This window comes from Oncorhynchus kisutch, linkage group LG2 (genome assembly GCF_002021735.2).
Source record: "Oncorhynchus kisutch isolate 150728-3 linkage group LG2, Okis_V2, whole genome shotgun sequence".
In the NCBI taxonomy this organism is placed as follows: domain Eukaryota; kingdom Metazoa; phylum Chordata; class Actinopteri; order Salmoniformes; family Salmonidae; genus Oncorhynchus; species Oncorhynchus kisutch.
Window position 1 is genome coordinate 5150540 of NC_034175.2, and position 17086 is coordinate 5167625.

The 17086-nt window shown below is 47.0% G+C and overlaps 1 protein-coding gene across 1 annotated transcript in view; it reads left to right on the forward strand.

The window, feature by feature from the left end:
- Positions 1 to 17086, forward strand: part of LOC116356840 (uncharacterized) — a 38887-nt gene that overhangs the window by 18356 nt on the left and 3445 nt on the right. Inside the window, exons 7-10 of the mRNA XM_031803413.1 lie at positions 306 to 466; positions 2994 to 3063; positions 3285 to 3402; positions 16675 to 16910. Coding sequence (XP_031659273.1) covers positions 306 to 466; positions 2994 to 3063; positions 3285 to 3402; positions 16675 to 16910 — 585 coding nt within the window. The remainder of the gene's footprint in view (positions 1 to 305; positions 467 to 2993; positions 3064 to 3284; positions 3403 to 16674; positions 16911 to 17086) is intronic.

A 17086-nucleotide genomic window follows, 5' to 3' on the forward strand; every position in this document is an offset into this window, starting at 1 on the left:
GTCTATTACAGCTCAGTGCTTTATGCGTCAATACTTTGTTGTAGTGATATTGCTCAGTGTTATGGTGATTGGACATGGCTACAGATACACTTATTTTACAATACAACTGGATTCATACTGTTTATGTGGTTTAGCCTCTATGGTTCTCTGATGTAGAAAAAATATACTTCCTTGTACTGTAGCAAAGCACAGGCTTATCCCCTCTCTATTCAAATATAGGCGCTCTATAGGTGCATATCGGCGTTTCCTCATAAAATAGGGATGTTTAGCCCAACTCAAACTCCCCTTTCTCACCTCTCTTTCAGTTCCAGCACCCCACAGAGCAGTACCCCCCTCTGAAGTTTGGCACGGTGCCCAATGGAAGTACAGAGAAGAACATCCGCAGTAACTACCCTGGCATGCACCATTACATGGTCAAATATAACCAGAGAGGGGTGGAGGACGCCATTAACAACCTCAAGACTGGGTCTGTCTTTCTTTCTGTCCCCTCTGGGATCTGAACTATGTCTATGAGATGATCCCCCTCACTCTCACTCTTTCCCCTAAACTTCCCTCTCACAATATCAACCTCTCACCCAAAATGTCCCCATCCCTCTCCTCTACCCTCTCCTGTCCTCTCTCCATCCCTCTCCTCTACCCTCTCCTGTCCTCTCTCCATCCCTCTCCTCTACCCTCTCCTGTCCTCTCCTCTACCCTCTCCTGTCCTCTTTCCATCCCTCTCCTCTACCCTCTCCTGTCCTCTCTCCATCCCTCTCCTCTACCCGCTCCTGTCCTCTCTCCATCCCTCTCCTCTACCCACTCCTGTCCTCTCTCCATCCCTCTCCTCTACCCTCTCCTGTCCTCTCTCCATCCCTCTCCTTTACCCGCTCCTGTCCTCTCTCCATCTCTCTCCTCTACCCTCTCCTCTCATGTCCTCTCTCTATCCCTCTCCTCTACCCTCTCCTCCCCTTCTCTCTCCATCCCTCTCCTCTACCCGTTCCTGTCCTCTCTCCATCCCTCTCGTCTACCCTCTCCTGTCCTCTCTCCATCCCTCTCCTCTACCCTCTCCTGTCCTCTCTCCATCCCTCTCCTCTACCCTCTCCTGTCCTCTCTCCATCCCACTCCTCTACCCTCTCCTGTCCTCTCTCCATCCCTCTCCTCTACCCTCTCCTGTCCTCTCTCCATCCCTCTCCTCTATCCTCTCCTCCCCTTCTTTTTCCATCTCTCTCCTCTACCCTCTCCTGTCCTTCTCTCTCCATCCCTCTTCTCTACCCTCTCCTCCCCTTCTCTCTCCATCCCTCTCCTCTACCCTCTCCTCTCCTTCTCTCTGCATCCCTCCCCTCTACACTCTCCTCTCCTTCTTGCTGCATCCCTCTCCTCTACCCATCCCTCTCCTCTACACTCTCCTCTCCTTCTCTCTCCATCCCTCTCCTCTCCCCTCTCCTTCTCTCTACATACCTCTCCTCTACTCTCTCCTCTCCTTCTCTCTCCATCCCTCTCCTCTCCCCTCTCCTTCTCTCTGCATACCTCTCCTCTACTCTCTCCTCTCCTTCTCTCTGCATACCTCTCCGCTTTTCCCTCCTCCTCTCTTCTTCTCTTGTTAAATCTGCATCATATGTCTGCTGGGTTGTATAATCCTTACAGTTTACTGTCACTAAGCCCCTGTCATCATCTCTCCCCGATTGCCTCGCCACCCCATTTATAGAACACTGTTAATGTGCTGGGAATGAGATGTTCTCTGTCGCTCCCTCTGTCTTCTTCTCTCACCCTCTTCTCTCTCTCTCTCTTTCGCTCTACCTCAGCCTCTCTTTATCTCTCCATCATTTTTTAAACTTTCCTTTCTTTAATATATGCCCTCCCACCCACCCACCAACCCTCTCTCTCGCTCTCTCGCTCTCTCTCTCTCTCTGGTTATTTCCTACCCTGTGTGTTCTCTCGGTGTGTTTGTGCTTAAACTTTATAATCCTCATCACTCTCTATCTCTCTCCCCTATGTGTCTTTTGCCCCTGAAGTGTGTAAATCTTCTTTCCCTCTATCTCTCACCTCCCATCTCTTTTCTCACAGTACTGTATAAATCCTTCTCTCTCTCACCTCCCATCTCTTTTCTCACAGTACTGTATAAATCCTTCTCTCTCTCTCCTCCCATCTCTTTTCTCACAGTACTGTATAAATCCTTCTCTCTCTCTCCTCCCATCTCTTTTCTCACAGTACTGTATAAATCCTTCTCTCTCTCACCTCCCATCTCTTTTCTCACAGTACTGTATAAATCCTTCTCTCTCCACCTTCCTTCCCCTCTCTCTCTCCTCCCATCTCTTTTCTCACAGTACTGTATAAATCCTTCTCTCTCTCACCTCCCATCTCTTTTCTCACAGTACTGTATAAATCCTTCTCTCTCTCTCCTCCCATCTCTTTTCTCACAGTACTGTATAAATCCTTCTCTCTCTCTCCTCCCATCTCTTTTCTCACAGTACTGTATAAATCCTTCTCTCTCTCTCCTCCCATCTCTTTTCTCACAGTACTGTATAAATCCTTCTCTCTCTCTCCTCCCATCTCTTTTCTCACAGTACTGTATAAATCCTTCTCTCTCTCTCCTCCCATCTCTTTTCTCACAGTACTGTATAAATCCTTCTCTCTCTCACCTCCCATCTCTTTTCTCACAGTACTGTATAAATCCTTCTCTCTCTCCTCCCATCTCTTTTCTCACAGTACTGTATAAATCCTTCTCTCTCTCTCCTCCCATCTCTTTTCTCACAGTACTGTATAAATCCTTCTCTCTCTCTCCTCCCATCTCTTTTCTCACAGTACTGTATAAATCCTTCTCTCTCCACCTTCCATCCCCTCTCTCTTTCACTCTCTTTACTTTTCACTCTCTTTAGCACTTTCTCCCTTTCTCTCTCCTCCCTCTCTCTCGTTCTAACTTCAGATCTCTCTCACTCTCTCAACTCTTGCCTTTCTCTTTCTCTACTCCATCCCCCTGTTCTATTAACTCTTTAACTCCCCCGCTCTCTCTACAGGAAGTTGGATGCCTTTATCTACGATGCAGCTGTGTTGAACTACATGGCCAGGAAAGACGAGGGTTGTAAGGTGATGACCAGACAAGTTTGACTTGATGTATTCTATCTATTTACTCCTTTATTGTGTTTTATTGTCAGCTAGATAGCGGATTGGTGTCACTTTGTGAAAATTGCATTTGTGAAAATAGCAATACAAAATGTGATGTATTGCTTGGTTGATTGGTTGGGTGAGTGAGTGATTGAGTGAGTAGTTGCTTGCTTGATTGATTGATTGATGTTTGCTTGTCAAAGGTGATGACCATAGGCTCTGGGAAGGTATTTGCCACCACAGGCTACGGTATCGCCCTGCACAAGAACTCCCGCTGGAAACGCCCCCTCGACCTGGCCCTGCTGCAGCTGGTGGGAGACGGTGAGGACAGGGGAGGAGGGGAGGAGGAAGGAGGGAGGGAGATGGTGAGGACAAGGGAGGATGGGAGGAGAAAGGAGGGAGGGAAACGTTGAGGACAAGGGAGGGAGGGAGGAGGAAGGAGGGAAACGGCGAGGACAAGGGAGGACGAGAGGAGGAAGGAGGGAGGGAGGGAGACGGTGAGGACAGGGAAGGAGGGGAGGAGGAAGGAGGGCGTGAGATGGGGAGGATAAGGGAGGACGGGAGGAGGAAGGGAGACGGTGAGGACAGGGAAGGAGGGGAGGAGGAAGGAGGGTGTGAGATGGGGAGGATAAGGGAGGACGGGAGGAGGAAGGGGAAGGATGTAGAGAGTGAGGGCAGACTTGGGGAAGGTCTAAGGTGTGGTGGGGGTAAAAAGGAGAGGGGAGGAGAAAGGGGAAGATGGAGGGCAAAGGGCAAAGGGTAAGGCAAGACGCTCCCTACACCTACCCCTTAGTCCTAACCATTTGATGTTTGCAGATCTGTAAGGTCTGGATAGGTATCAGCAGTTCTGTGTTAGAGCTTCCACCATATTGCTTCCACCTTACAGATCTGCAAATACTGGAGGGTTAGGGCCAAGGGGAAGGGTTGAGGGAATGAATTGGGACTGGCTGAGGGAATATGATGGGGTACTGAGATGGTGATGACTTGTTGGGTCATGATGGGAACGGGGGCAAATGCTATGCTGAGATGAACTGGGGATCATAGGAGTGAGGGACCCTGAACAGGGGATGAGGCCTGAGGAATGAGGGATCTTGAACAGGGATTGAGGCCTGAGGAATGAGGGATCTTGAACAGGGAATGAGGCCTGAGGAATGAGGGATCTTGAATAGGGAATGAGGCCTGAGGAATGAGGAATGAGGGATCTTGAACAGGGAATGAGGCCTGAGGAATGAGGAATGAGGGATCTTGAACAGGGAATGAGGCCTGAGGAATGAGGAATGAGGGATCTTGAACAGGGGATGAGGCCTGAGAAATGAGGGATATTGAACAGGGAATTAGGCCTGAGGAATGAGGAATGAGGGATCTTGAACAGGGGATGAGGCCTGAGGAATGAAGGATCTTGAACAGGGAATGAGGCCTGAGGAATGAGGGATCTTGAACAGGGAATGAGGCCTGAGGAATGAGGAATGAGGGATCTTGAACAGGGGATGAGGCCTGAGGAATGAGGGATCTTGAACAGGGAATGAGGCCTGAGGAATGAGGGATATTGAACAGGGAATGAGGCCTGAGGAATGAGGAATGAGGGATCTTGAACAGGGAATGAGGCCTGAGGAATGAGGAATGAGGGATCTTGAACAGGGGATGAGGCCTGAGGAATGAGGGATATTGAACAGGGAATTAGGCCTGAGGAATGAGGGATGTTGAACAGGGGACAAGGCCTGAGGAATGAGGGATGTTGAACAGGGGATGAGGCCTGATGAATAAGGGATGTTGAACAGGGGATAAGGCCTGAGGAATGAGGGATGTTGAACAGAGGATAAGGCCTGAGGAATGAGGGATCTTGAACTGGGGATAAGGCCTGATGAATGAGGGATGTTAAACAGGGGATAAGGCCTGAGGAATGAGGGATGTTGAACAGGGGATGAGACCTGATGAATAAGGGATGTTGAACAGGGGATAAGGCCTGAGGAATGAGGGATGTTGAACAGGGGATAAGGCCTGAGGAATGAGGGATGTTGAACAGAGGATAAGGCCTGAGGAATGAGGGATCTTGAACTGGGGATAAGGCCTGATGAATGAGGGATGTTAAACAGGGGATAAGGCCTGAGGAATGAAGGATGTTAAACAGGGGATAAGGCCTGAGGAATGAGGGATGTTGAACAGAGAATGAGGCCTGAGGAATGAGGGATGTTGAACAGGCGATAAGGCCTGAGGAATGAGGGATGTTGAACAGGGGACAAGGCCTGAGGAATGAGGGATGTTGAACAGGGGATGAGGCCTGATGAATATGGGATGTTGAACAGGGGATAAGGCCTGAGGAATGAGGGATGTTGAACAGGGGATGAGGCCTGATGAATAAGGGATGTTGAACAGAGAATGAGGCCTGAGGAATGAGGGATGTTGAACAGGGGATAAGGCCTGAGGAATGAGGGATGTTGAACAGGGGATAAGGCCTGAGGAATGAGGGATGTTGAACAGGGGATAAGGCCTGAGGAATGAGGGATGTTGAACAGGGGATAAGGCCTGAGGAAGGAGGGATGTTGAACAGGGGATAAGGCCTGAGGAATGAGGGATGAGGGATGTTGAACAGGGGATAAGGCCTGATGAATGAGGGATGTTGAACAGGGGATAAGGCCTGAGGAATGAGGGATGTTGAACAGGGGATAAGGCCTGAGGAAGGAGGGATGTTGAACAGGGGATAAGGCCTGAGGAATGAGGGATGTTGAACAGGGGATAAGGCCTGATGAATGAGGGATGTTGAACAGGGGATAAGGCCTGAGGAATGAGGGATGTTGAACAGGGGATGAGACCTGATGAATAAGGGATGTTGAACAGGGGATGAGACCTGATGAATAAGGGATGTTGAACAGGGGATAAGGCCTGAGGAATAAGGGATGTTGAACAGGGGATAAGGCCTGAGGAATAAGGGATGTTGAACAGGGGATGAGACCTGATGAATAAGGGATGTTGAACAGGGGATAAGGCCTGAGGAATGAGGGATGCTGTACTATGGCTTTCAGGCATTAGTAGCAGCACTTTACTATTCTTGGGAATCTCTTTTTATATACCTTCCTCTCTTCCTCCTCTCTCCTTTTTCTCTCTGTCTTCCATCTGATGAAAGGAAATATTTAGTTTGTGTGTGTCAGTGTTGTTTGTAGGGATCATCACAACTTGTGACAGTTTTATAGTCATTACAGATAAGCTGAGGACCAGAGAGAGAGACAGAGGCACAAAGAGACAGAGGGAGAGAAGGACAGAAATGGACTGCAAGAAATAATGGATGAAACAGACAGACTGACTAAACCTCAAGGAATAGTAGAGACACATATAGACATTTCAGTAGAAATAGAGATGACAGTGAGCCAGATAATTCAATAATTGAATTCTGGTAGGGTGTTATTATAGCACTATGTTTGTCCATTGTCCATTTCCAAGTCGGGGATTAGAGAGAAAGAGATTTAGCCTGTAATAGTGAGAAAGGCTGTTTATAGCAGAGGCTGTCAAAACACTAATGCTTAATTGTCATTTTTACAGTCTACACACACACACACACACACACACACACACACACACACACACACACACACACACACACACACACACACACACACACACACACACACACACACACACACACACACACACACACACACACTGTATTGTCTCAAGAGGATGCTCCTTGTTTGGCTTGACTCGTTGTTTAATCGTCTTTGCTCGTGGCGTGGAGGACAAAGGCCTTTAGCTGCCTACACACTGATAATGCCAAGTCTATGAAACAAGATCCTGGGTAAGAGTTCAACACCCGGACCACATGGGAAACACTCTATGCATGGGAAACGGAGCGTTCAGATGTGCACTCACAGGTTGTACCTTGCTCTTACGTCTGTGTACCCCAGGCTGAACAATGGTGCAGTATGGTGGAGGGCTCTAGTAACAGGAGCTGTTAAGTGAGGATGGATCTGGTAATAGGAAGGTATTATACTGTATATGGGGATTACTAAAGAAGAGGATTCATCCTAGAGGATAGGAGATGTTTCTCACATTCACGTTTCCTTAAGGGCCGCTTCTCAACATCCATTCTGACATCCTCTTCTATTCCATTATTCCGTTATTCCTCTTATGTCAGTTTATATTATGTCATGTTGTTATGTCTTGTCATAACTGCATTCAGGAGGAGAGACACTGACCAATGATTTGATGAACTGTAATAGCTGTGTCGTTACACACTGCTTCATGTGAGATCTATAGCATCTATCACCATTTTCTCTGGATAATGGTTGCACAATGTGTGACTCTGAGATCTTATTGATCTCTCCACAACCAGCACCTCTGCAGTGCACAAAGGTTTCCTTTCTCCTTTTGAGATCTAAAGTAGTTTGCATAGGGTTTGATACAAGCAGTAGTTTGTATATGATTTGAGAAGCAGTTGGTTGTTTTGTCTAGGGCTTGATAGAAACAGGGGATTATATATACTTTGCCCCCCAGGCAGCTACCATGTACCCACACGTCTGTGGACATGTCTGGCAGGATGTCATGGGTGGCCGTTTGACAGAATTGCCCCTACCCTCTACTGCCCATGTTTTCCCTAAAATCGCCTTGCTGGAACATGCCAGCTGTGTGGTGGCAGCGCCAGCTCTAACTGACCTCACCTGCCAAGTAGGTCAGAGGTGTTGTGTGGATTTGACACACCTGCCAGATTTGGCAGGCTGGTGGTGCGAAGAGAAAAGGCTGCCATCAAAAGAAACAGTCTACAGCTAGAGAGAGAGAGAGAGAGAGAGAGAGAGAGAGAGAGAGAGAGAGAGAGAGAGAGAGAGAGAGAGAGAGAGAGAGAGAGAGAGAGAGAGAGAGAGAGAGAGAGAGAAAAAAAAAGCACAGTCAAGTGGAGAGAAAGCCCCAGGGATGAGACAGAGCTCTTGTGAGTGTGTGTGTATGTGTGTATGCTTTTCCGATTCTGTGTCGTTGTCTTTCAATATGGCAGTTATCCATATCAATTTGTCATTGGTGAAGGTCAAGACTGAAGAGACACTCAAAGTCAAGTGGAAAAAAGGCACAGAAAGTGCATTGGAGTGGTGATTTTTCTAAAGATTCTCGTCTTCTCTTTGAGAAGGCAGCTTTATACAGGTACCTCAGTCTGTTGTTGTGTTCCAATATGCCCTGGTCCATCTGTTGCTGTAGCTGTGGAGTCTGGCTAAAGGGCTAATGATGTTCAACAGAAGTCCCATTAGTCAAATCACACGGCTGACTGGGCCGGCATGATTTAAGCAACGACAGCATAGGAGGTAGTAGAGAGGTCAGTAGAATATCAGGGTTTGGGTCATTGCCATTTCAATTCAGTCAGACAATAAATACTATGAGGACTTTTCAACCCCAGGGCTTGAATTTCAATTAATATCCCGAAGTGATGCACTTAAAATAAATACCAGGGCGTGACTGGCTCACCAAAATACAACTGAACTGGGGTGAGATTAAACACACAAAAGTGACTGAGGATGTCATTCAAAAGTACCTTGAGATTTTCAAAGAGGGCACTGCAGTTAAGATGTTCTTGGATCCTCAGGCCGAGGCTCGCTTTTTCAAGTCCAGGACAGTGCCTTACGGCATGAAAAAGAGAGTCGAGGATGAGTTGGAGCGGCTGCAGGAAACATAACATCATTACTCCCATTCAGTTCTCCCACTGGGCCGCTCCAATCATTCCCTTTCTGAGGGTGTTGGCACGGTGCGTATTTGTGGAGACTCCAAACTCACCATCAACAGGGCCTCCAATCTGGATGCTTAGGACCTGTTCGCGACCCTTGCTAGAGGCTAAATGTTCTCAAAGCTTGACATGAGTCACGCCTACCAACAGCTCCTCCTGGACGAGGACTCAAAAGAGTATGTCAAAGTCAACATGTTCAGGTACAACTGCTTGGTTTACGAGCGGCGTCCAGTCCAGCCATTTTCCAGAGGACAATGAGGGGATCATGAGGAGATCCCTCATGTAGCAGTGTACCTGGACAACATCCTGGTTACAGGGGTTACAGCACAGCATCTTGGTTGCAGCACCTCCACCATCTGGATCAGGTGTTGGAGAGATTCTCAGAGGCAGGTCTGCGCCTGAAGCGTAGCAAGTGCACATTCCAAGCACAGAGTGTGACATACCTAGGTCACAATATCACAGCTCAGGGTCTGTGTGCTGTGGATGACAAAGTCAGGGCAATCAAGGATGCTCCAAATCCCAAGAATATGTCCAAGCTCAGGTCGTTCCTGGGCATGGTGAAATACTATGGTAAGTTCCTCTCCGAGCTGTCAACAGGGATGGCTCCACTTTATCAGCTGCTCCACAAAGACTGTACATGGAAGTGGGGGGCTACACAAGAGGAAGCTTTCCAGGAAGTGAGCTGCTACAATCAGCACAACTGCTGGTTCATTTTGACCAAGACCAAGAGATCATTCTGTCATGTGACGCCTCGCCCTATGGCGTCGGGGCAGTACTCTGTCATCATTTGGAGGACGGGTCAGAGAAACCCATTGGATTCGCATCATGCAAGCTGATGAGTGCTGAGAAGGGTTATTCACAGTTAGACAAGGACGGCCATAGTTTTTGCTGTGAAACGCTTTCATCAGTACCATCTATGATTGTCATTTCACCATATGCACTGAACACCAACCACGGATGAGCCTTTTCAGTGAATCAAGATGCATTCCTTCCATGGCTTCAGCAGGATACAGCGCTGTGCCCTCACACTGTCAGCTTACCAGTACACTATAGTGTACAGAGCGGGGAAGGACAATGCAAACGCAGACGCGCTCAGCCGTCTCTCGCTACCAGAGATGCCCGCCACAACTGTGGTGCCTCCCGAGACAATTTTCCTAAAGGAGAAATTGTCAAACTCACCTGTGAATGCCAAACAGACAGTGGACAGACCGGGATCCTATTCTGGCCCAAGTGAAAATATTCCTTATGCAGGGCTGGCATCATATCATAGAGGATGAGGGACTGAGACCTTATGCAAAGTGCAAAACTGAGCTGAGTGTGCAGGATGGCTGCATACTCTGGTGGTCCAGAGTGGTTGTTCCGCGCCCTGGCCATTCACAAGTCATGGATGAGGTCCACGAGGCTCACCCGGGTGCCGCCCAGATGAGAAGTTGAGCCAGGTCTTACATCTGGTGGCCTAACATGGATCAGGACATAGAAAGCAAAGTGAAATCATGTTCTAAGTGCCAGATCAACCAAAAAATGGCGCCACCCACCCCACTATATCTGTGTGAGTGGCCTAACCGCCCATGGGCCACATGTTCCTTGTCATGGTAGACGCGTACTTCGTGGTTACCGGCTCCCATCATGAGCAACATCACAGCGACCACAACCATCGAAAAGCTTCGGCAGGTGTTTACAACCCATGGTCTGCTTGACTCTCTTGTGTCCGACAATGCAACAACCTTTACCTGTGATTTGTTCTAAGAATTCATGCTGCGAAATGGGATTCGCCATGTCTGCAGTTCTCCGTTTCACATGGCCTCGAACGGCTTAGCGGAGCGGGCTGTGCAGACACTGTGTCACGTTCTGACCTTAGTCCTTTCGTTATGTCTTTGTTTTAGTTTGGTCAGGCCGTGAGTTGGGTGGGTTGTCTATGTTATTTTTTCTATGATTTGGGATTTCTGTGTTTGGCCTGGTATGGTTCTCAATTAGAGGCAGCTGTCAATCGTTGAGAACCATACTTTGGTAGCCTGGTTTCACTTTTGAGTTGTGGGTGCTTATTTCCTGTTTCGTGTTTTTGTCTTTCACCTTACGGGACTGTTGGTTTGTTATTTATTGTTTTGTTCAGTGTTCTAGTACGTCATTAAAAGCTATGAACACTTACCACGCTGCGCATTGGTCCTCCTCTCTTTCTCCCAACGACCAATGTTACACACTGGAAGAGGGGCTCAAAAAGATGACTGGGGGAACTATCACAACTAAGCTCTCTCGGTTCTTGTTCCAGTACCGCATCAATCCACAAACAACAACAGGACAGGCTGCAGCTGAGATGTTGATGGGCAGAAAGCCAAAAGCTCACCTGGGTCTACTGCGTCTGGACATCATAGGTGGAACGGAAGCAGGATAAACAAAGAGAGAGACATGACCACCACCTGAGGGAGAGACAGTTAAAACCCAGTGGCACTGTCTACATCCACAACATTAGCAACTTCACAAGCAGCAAACATTGGTTGCCAGGTATCATTCTGAGTCGGAGTGGCCCAGTCTCCTTTGTTGTCAAACTGACTGATGGGTAAGTCATGCACAGACTCCAGGACCACATCCGCCTGTACTATGACCAAAGAAATGACCATGGACCAAGTAGAATTAGCAGTATAAGTAGTAGTAGTAGTGGTAATAGTAACTGCTGTAGCAGAACTGGTGGATGTTATAATAGTAGAGCAATGGTGGTGGTGGTTAAGACAGTAGAGCAGTAGTAGTAGTGGTTGTTTATGATAGTAGAGAAGTAGTAGTAGTGGTTGTTTATGATAGTAGAGCAGTAGTAGTAGTGGTTGTTATGATAGTAGAGCAGTAGTAGTAGTGGTTGTTTATGATAGTAGAGCAGTAGTAGTAGTGGTTGTTTATGATAGTAGAGCAGTAGTAGTAGTGGTTGTTATGATAGTAGAGAAGTAGTAGTAATGGTTGTTTATAATAGTAGAGCAATGGTGGTGGTGGTTAAGACAGTAGAGCAGTAGTAGTAGTGGTTGTTTATGATAGTAGAGCAGTAGTAGTAGTGGTTGTTTATGATAGTAGAGCAGTAGTAGTAGTGGTTGTTATGATAGTAGAGAAGTAGTAGTAGTGGTTGTTTATGATAGTAGAGCAGTAGTAGTAGTGGTTGTTTATGATAGTAGAGAAGTAGTAGCATTGGTTGTTTATGATAGTAGAGCAGTAGTAGTAGTGGTTGTTATGATAGTAGAGAAGTAGTAGTAGTAGTAGTGGTTGTTATGATAGTAGAGAAGTAGTAGTAGTGGTTGTTATGATAATAGAGCAGTAGTAGTAGTGGTTGTTATGATAGTAGAGCAGTAGTAGTAGTGGTTGTTATGATAGTAGAGCAGTAGTAGTAGTGGTTGTTATGATAGTAGAGAAGTAGTAGTAGTGGTTGTTATGATAGTAGAGCAGTAGTAGTAGTAGTGGTTGTTATGATAGTAGAGAAGTAGTAGTAGTGGTTGTTTATGATAGTAGAGCAGTAGTAGTGGTGGTTGTTATGATAGTAGAGCAGTAGTAGTAGTAGTGGTTGTTATGATAGTAGAGCAGTAGTAGTGGTGGTTGTTATGATAGTAGAGAAGTAGTAGTAGTGGTTGTTATAATAGTAGAGCAATGGTGGTGGTGGTTAAGACAGTAGAGCAGTAGTAGTAGTGGATGTTTATGATAGTAGAGCAGTAGTAGTGGTGGTTATGATAGTAGAGCAGTAGTAGTGGTTGTTATGAAAGTAGAGCAGTTGTAGTAGTGGAAGTTTATGATAGTAGAGCAGTAGTAGTATTGGTTGTTATGATAGTAGAGCAGTTGTAGTAGTGGTTGTTAATAGTAGAGCAGTAGTTGTAGTGGATGTTATGATAGTAGAGCAGTTGTAGTAGTGGTTGTTATGATAGTAGAGAAGTAGTAGTAGTGGTTGTTATAATAGTAGAGCATTGGTGGTGGTGGTTAAGACAGTAGAGCAGTAGTAGTAGTGGATGTTTATGATAGTAGAGCAGTAGTAGTGGTTATGATAGTAGAGCAGTAGTAGTGGTTGTTATGAAAGTAGAGTGGTTGTTATGATAGTGGAGCAGTAGTTGTAGGGTTTGTTATGATAGTAGAGCAGTAGTAGTAGTGGTTGTTATGATAGTAGAGCAGTTGTAGTAGTGGTTGTTATGATAGTGGAGCAGTAGTTGTAGGGTTTGTTATGATAGTAGAGCATTGGTGGTGGTTGTTATGGTAGTAGAGCAGAAGTAGTGGGTGTTAAGATAGTAGCGCAGAAGTAGTGGTGGTTGTTATGACAGTAGAGCAGTAGTAGTATTGGTTGTTATTATAGTAGAACAGTAGTAGTGGGTGTTAAGATAGTAGAGCAGAGGGCCTCCCGGGTGGCGCAGTGGTTAAGGGGGCTGTACTGCAGCGCCAGCTGTGCCATCAGAGTCCCTGGGTTCGCACCCAGGCTCTGTCGTAACCGGCCGCGACCGGGAGGTCCGTGGGGCGACGCACAATTGGCCTAGCGGTCGGTAGGGGTGTCCTTGTCTCATCGCGCCCCAGCGACTCCTGTGGCGGGCTGGGCGCAGTGTGCGCTAACCAAGGTGGCCAGGTGCACGGTGTTTCCTCCGGCGCATTGGTGCGGCTGGCTTCCGGGTTGGATGTAATTGTTGTTGTTATGATAGTAGAGCAGAAGTAATTGTGGTTGTTATGGTAGTAGAGCAGAAGTAATTGTGGTTGTTATGATAGTAGAGCAGAAGTAATTGTGGTTGTTATGATAGTAGAGCAGAAGTAATTGTGGTTGTTATGATAGTAGAGCAGAAGTAATTGTGGTTGTTATGGTAGTAGAGCAGAAGTAATTGTGGTTGTTATGATAGTAGAGCAGAAGTAATTGTGGTTGTTATGATAGTAGAGCAGAAGTAATTGTGGTTGTTATGGTAGTAGAGCAGAAGTAATTGTGGTTGTTATGATAGTAGAGCAGAAGTAATTGTGGTTGGAATGGTAGTAGAGCAGAAGTAATTGTGGTTGTTATGATAGTAGAGTAGAAGTAGTCGTGGTTGTTATGATAGTAGAGCAGAAGTAGTGGTTGTTATGATAGTAGAGCATTAGTAGTGGCTGTTATGATTGTAGAGCAGTCGTAGGAGTGGTTGTTATGATTGTAGCGCAGTAGTTGGAGTGGTTGTTATGATGGTAGAGCAGTAGTAGTACTGGTTGTCAAGATAGTAGAGCAGTAATAGTGGTTGTTATGGTAGTATAGTGGTTGTTATGGTAGTATAGTGGTTGTTATGATAGTAGAGAAGTAGTGTAGTGGTTGTCATGATAGTAGAGAAGTAGTAGTACTGGTTGTCATGATAGTAGAGAAGTAGTGCAGTGGTTGTTATGATAGTAAAGAAGTAGTAGGAGTGGTTGTTATGATTGTAGCGCAGTAGTAGGGGTGGTTGTTATGATGGTAGAGCAGTAGTAGTACTGGTTGTCAAGATAGTAGAGCAGTAATAGTGGTTGTTATGGTAGTATAGTGGTTGTTATGATAGTAGAGAAGTAGTGTAGTGGTTGTTATGATAGTAGAGAAGTAGTAGTACTGGTTGTCATGAGAGTAGAGAAGTAGTGCAGTGGTTGTTATGATAGTAAAGAAGTAGTAGGAGTGGTTGTTATGATTGTAGAACAGTAGTAGGGGTGGTTGTTATGATGGTAGAGCAGAAGTAGTACTGGTTGTCATGATAGTAGAGCAGTAATAGTGGTTGTTATGGTAGTGTAGTGGTTCTTATGATAGTAGAGAAGTAGTAGTACTGGTTGTACATGATAGGAGAGCAGTAATAGTGGTTGTTATGGTAGTGTAGTGGTTGTTATGATAGTAGAGCAGTAATAGTGGTTGTTATGATAGTAGTTACATTGCATTCGTCTCTGCTAAATGCTTTTTTAATCCCTCAATGAATCATACATCTGTTACCTGTCTGTCCATCGCTATGGTTACACCAGCAGTCTCCCTATCAGCCAATCAGAGTGGGGGTAGGGCCCCCTGTGCTTGTTGGTAGGCTAGTTTTCATTCATGAGAAATACAAACATGTTGGCCCCCCTTAGGTTAGCAGATGAGAATCCCCCAACCCACCTGAGCCTACCACCATGATATAGATTCTGGCCATCCTTCCACCACATTTAAATTATTCTAATCTCCATGCTCTCCCTTCTCTCTTCTTCTGTCTCTTCTTCTCCCTGTCTGTTATTCTTCTCTTTCAATTCTCTCTAATGTGTCACATTTACCCCTTTTTCTCTCGTCTCATCCTCTTCAAACTGAAGAGTGTACCTGCTGTTTGTCATAATGACAATCTCTGCCTCTCATCCTCCATCTCTGCCTCCCTCGTCCCCTCGCTCCTCTCTTTCCCCTGGCACACTGTGGTCGTGGACAGAGAAAGATTTCCTCTCTCCTTCTCTTTCCCTCTCTCCCACTATATATATATATATAACTACCTCTGCGTCTCTCCCTCATTCCTTCTTTCATCCCTCTCTTTCTCTTTACTTATTTTTATCCACTCTCCCGCTTTTCTTCCTCCTTCCCTGTCTGTTTCTCCTCTCTTTATTTGATCTCAGTTCTAGGGTTAAATTATTTTGAGGCTTATTTTACATCTATTTATTTGTCATTGTTTAGCTCCTCCTCTTCTACCCCCCCCTCTCTCTTTCTTTAGTTCTCTCCTCCTTCTCCTCCACTCATTTTGCTGTACTGTTGAAGCTTGACAAAAACAGGCCTTTACAATTGTTGACCATTGACCTTGAGGAGTCACCTTGAATGAGGAGCAAACAGAGGGCCTGAGGACCTCCCTTTAGGGCTAATGAAACGCACACACACACGCACGCACACACACACACACGCAGGCACGCACACACGCACGCACACACACACACACGCACGCACACACACACACACACGCACACACACACACACACGCATGCACACACACACGCATGCACGCACACTCACACACACACGCATGCACGCACACACACGCACGAACGCACACACACACACACACGCACGCACACACACACACACAGACACTCTCACACTCTCTCACACACACACTCGAGCGCACGCACACACACACGCACACACACACACACAGACACTCTCACACTCTCTCACACACACACTCGAGCGCACGCACACACACACGCACACACACACACACACACACACACACACACACACACACACACACACACACACACACACACACACACACACACACACACACACACACACACACACACACACACACACACAGCTAACACTAACCCTAACACTAACCCTCTCCTGTCCTCCTCTCTTCTCCTCCTCCAACCTCTCCCTACTCCCTAATCCTCCACTCCTGTTCTCCACTCTACTCCTCCTCCTCCTCCAACCTCTCCCTACTCCGTACCCCTCCTCTGATGTTCTCCTCTCTACTCCTCCTCCTCCAAACTAATCCTAACATCTCTTTCACCTTCCTTTCCCTTTCCCTCCCCAATTCTCCCCAATTCTCTCCTTTGCATGGACCTCTTTCTGCCTGCCTCCTCTTCACCTCCTTTTGCACCCTCTCTTCATCTCTCTCTGTCCCTCTCCCTATCCCCCATCTCTCTCTGTCCCTCTCCCTATCCCCATCTCTCTCTGTCCCTCTCCCCATCCCCATCTCTCCTGTCCCTCTCCCTATCCCCCTCCCCCATCTCTATCTGTCCCTCTCCCTATCCCCCATCTCTCTCTGTCCCTCTCCCTCTCCACCATCTCTCCTGTCCCTCTCCCTATCCCCCATTTCTCCCTGTCCCTACCCCTATCCCCCATGTCTATCTGTCCCTCTCCCTCTCCCTATCCCCCATCTCTCCCTGTCCCTCTCCCAATCCCTCATCTCTCCCTGTCCCTCTCCCTATTCCCCTTCTCCCTGTTTCACTCCCCTCTCCCCCCTCCCCAGATGAGATTGAGATGCTGGAGCGTCTGTGGCTGTCTGGTATCTGTCACAATGATAAGATTGAGGTGATGAGCAGTAAGCTGGACATAGACAACATGGCAGGTGTCTTCTACATGCTGCTGGTGGCTATGGGGCTCAGTCTGCTGGTATTTGCCTGGGAGCACCTGGTCTACTGGAGGCTCAGACACTGCATGGCTACCAGCTCCGGGAGACTGGACTTCCTACTGGCCATCAGTAGGGTGAGTTTGTGTGGTGGGAAATGGCGTGTGTGTGTGTGTGTGTGTGGGGGGGGGGGTCAAGCGATAGAGGTATCTTATGTATGTGTGTCGGTGTGTTTGTGTGTGTTTGCCTGCGTGCGTGTGCATGTGTGATGTGTGTGTGTGACCTGTATGTTGAGGTCAATTCCATTTCCACT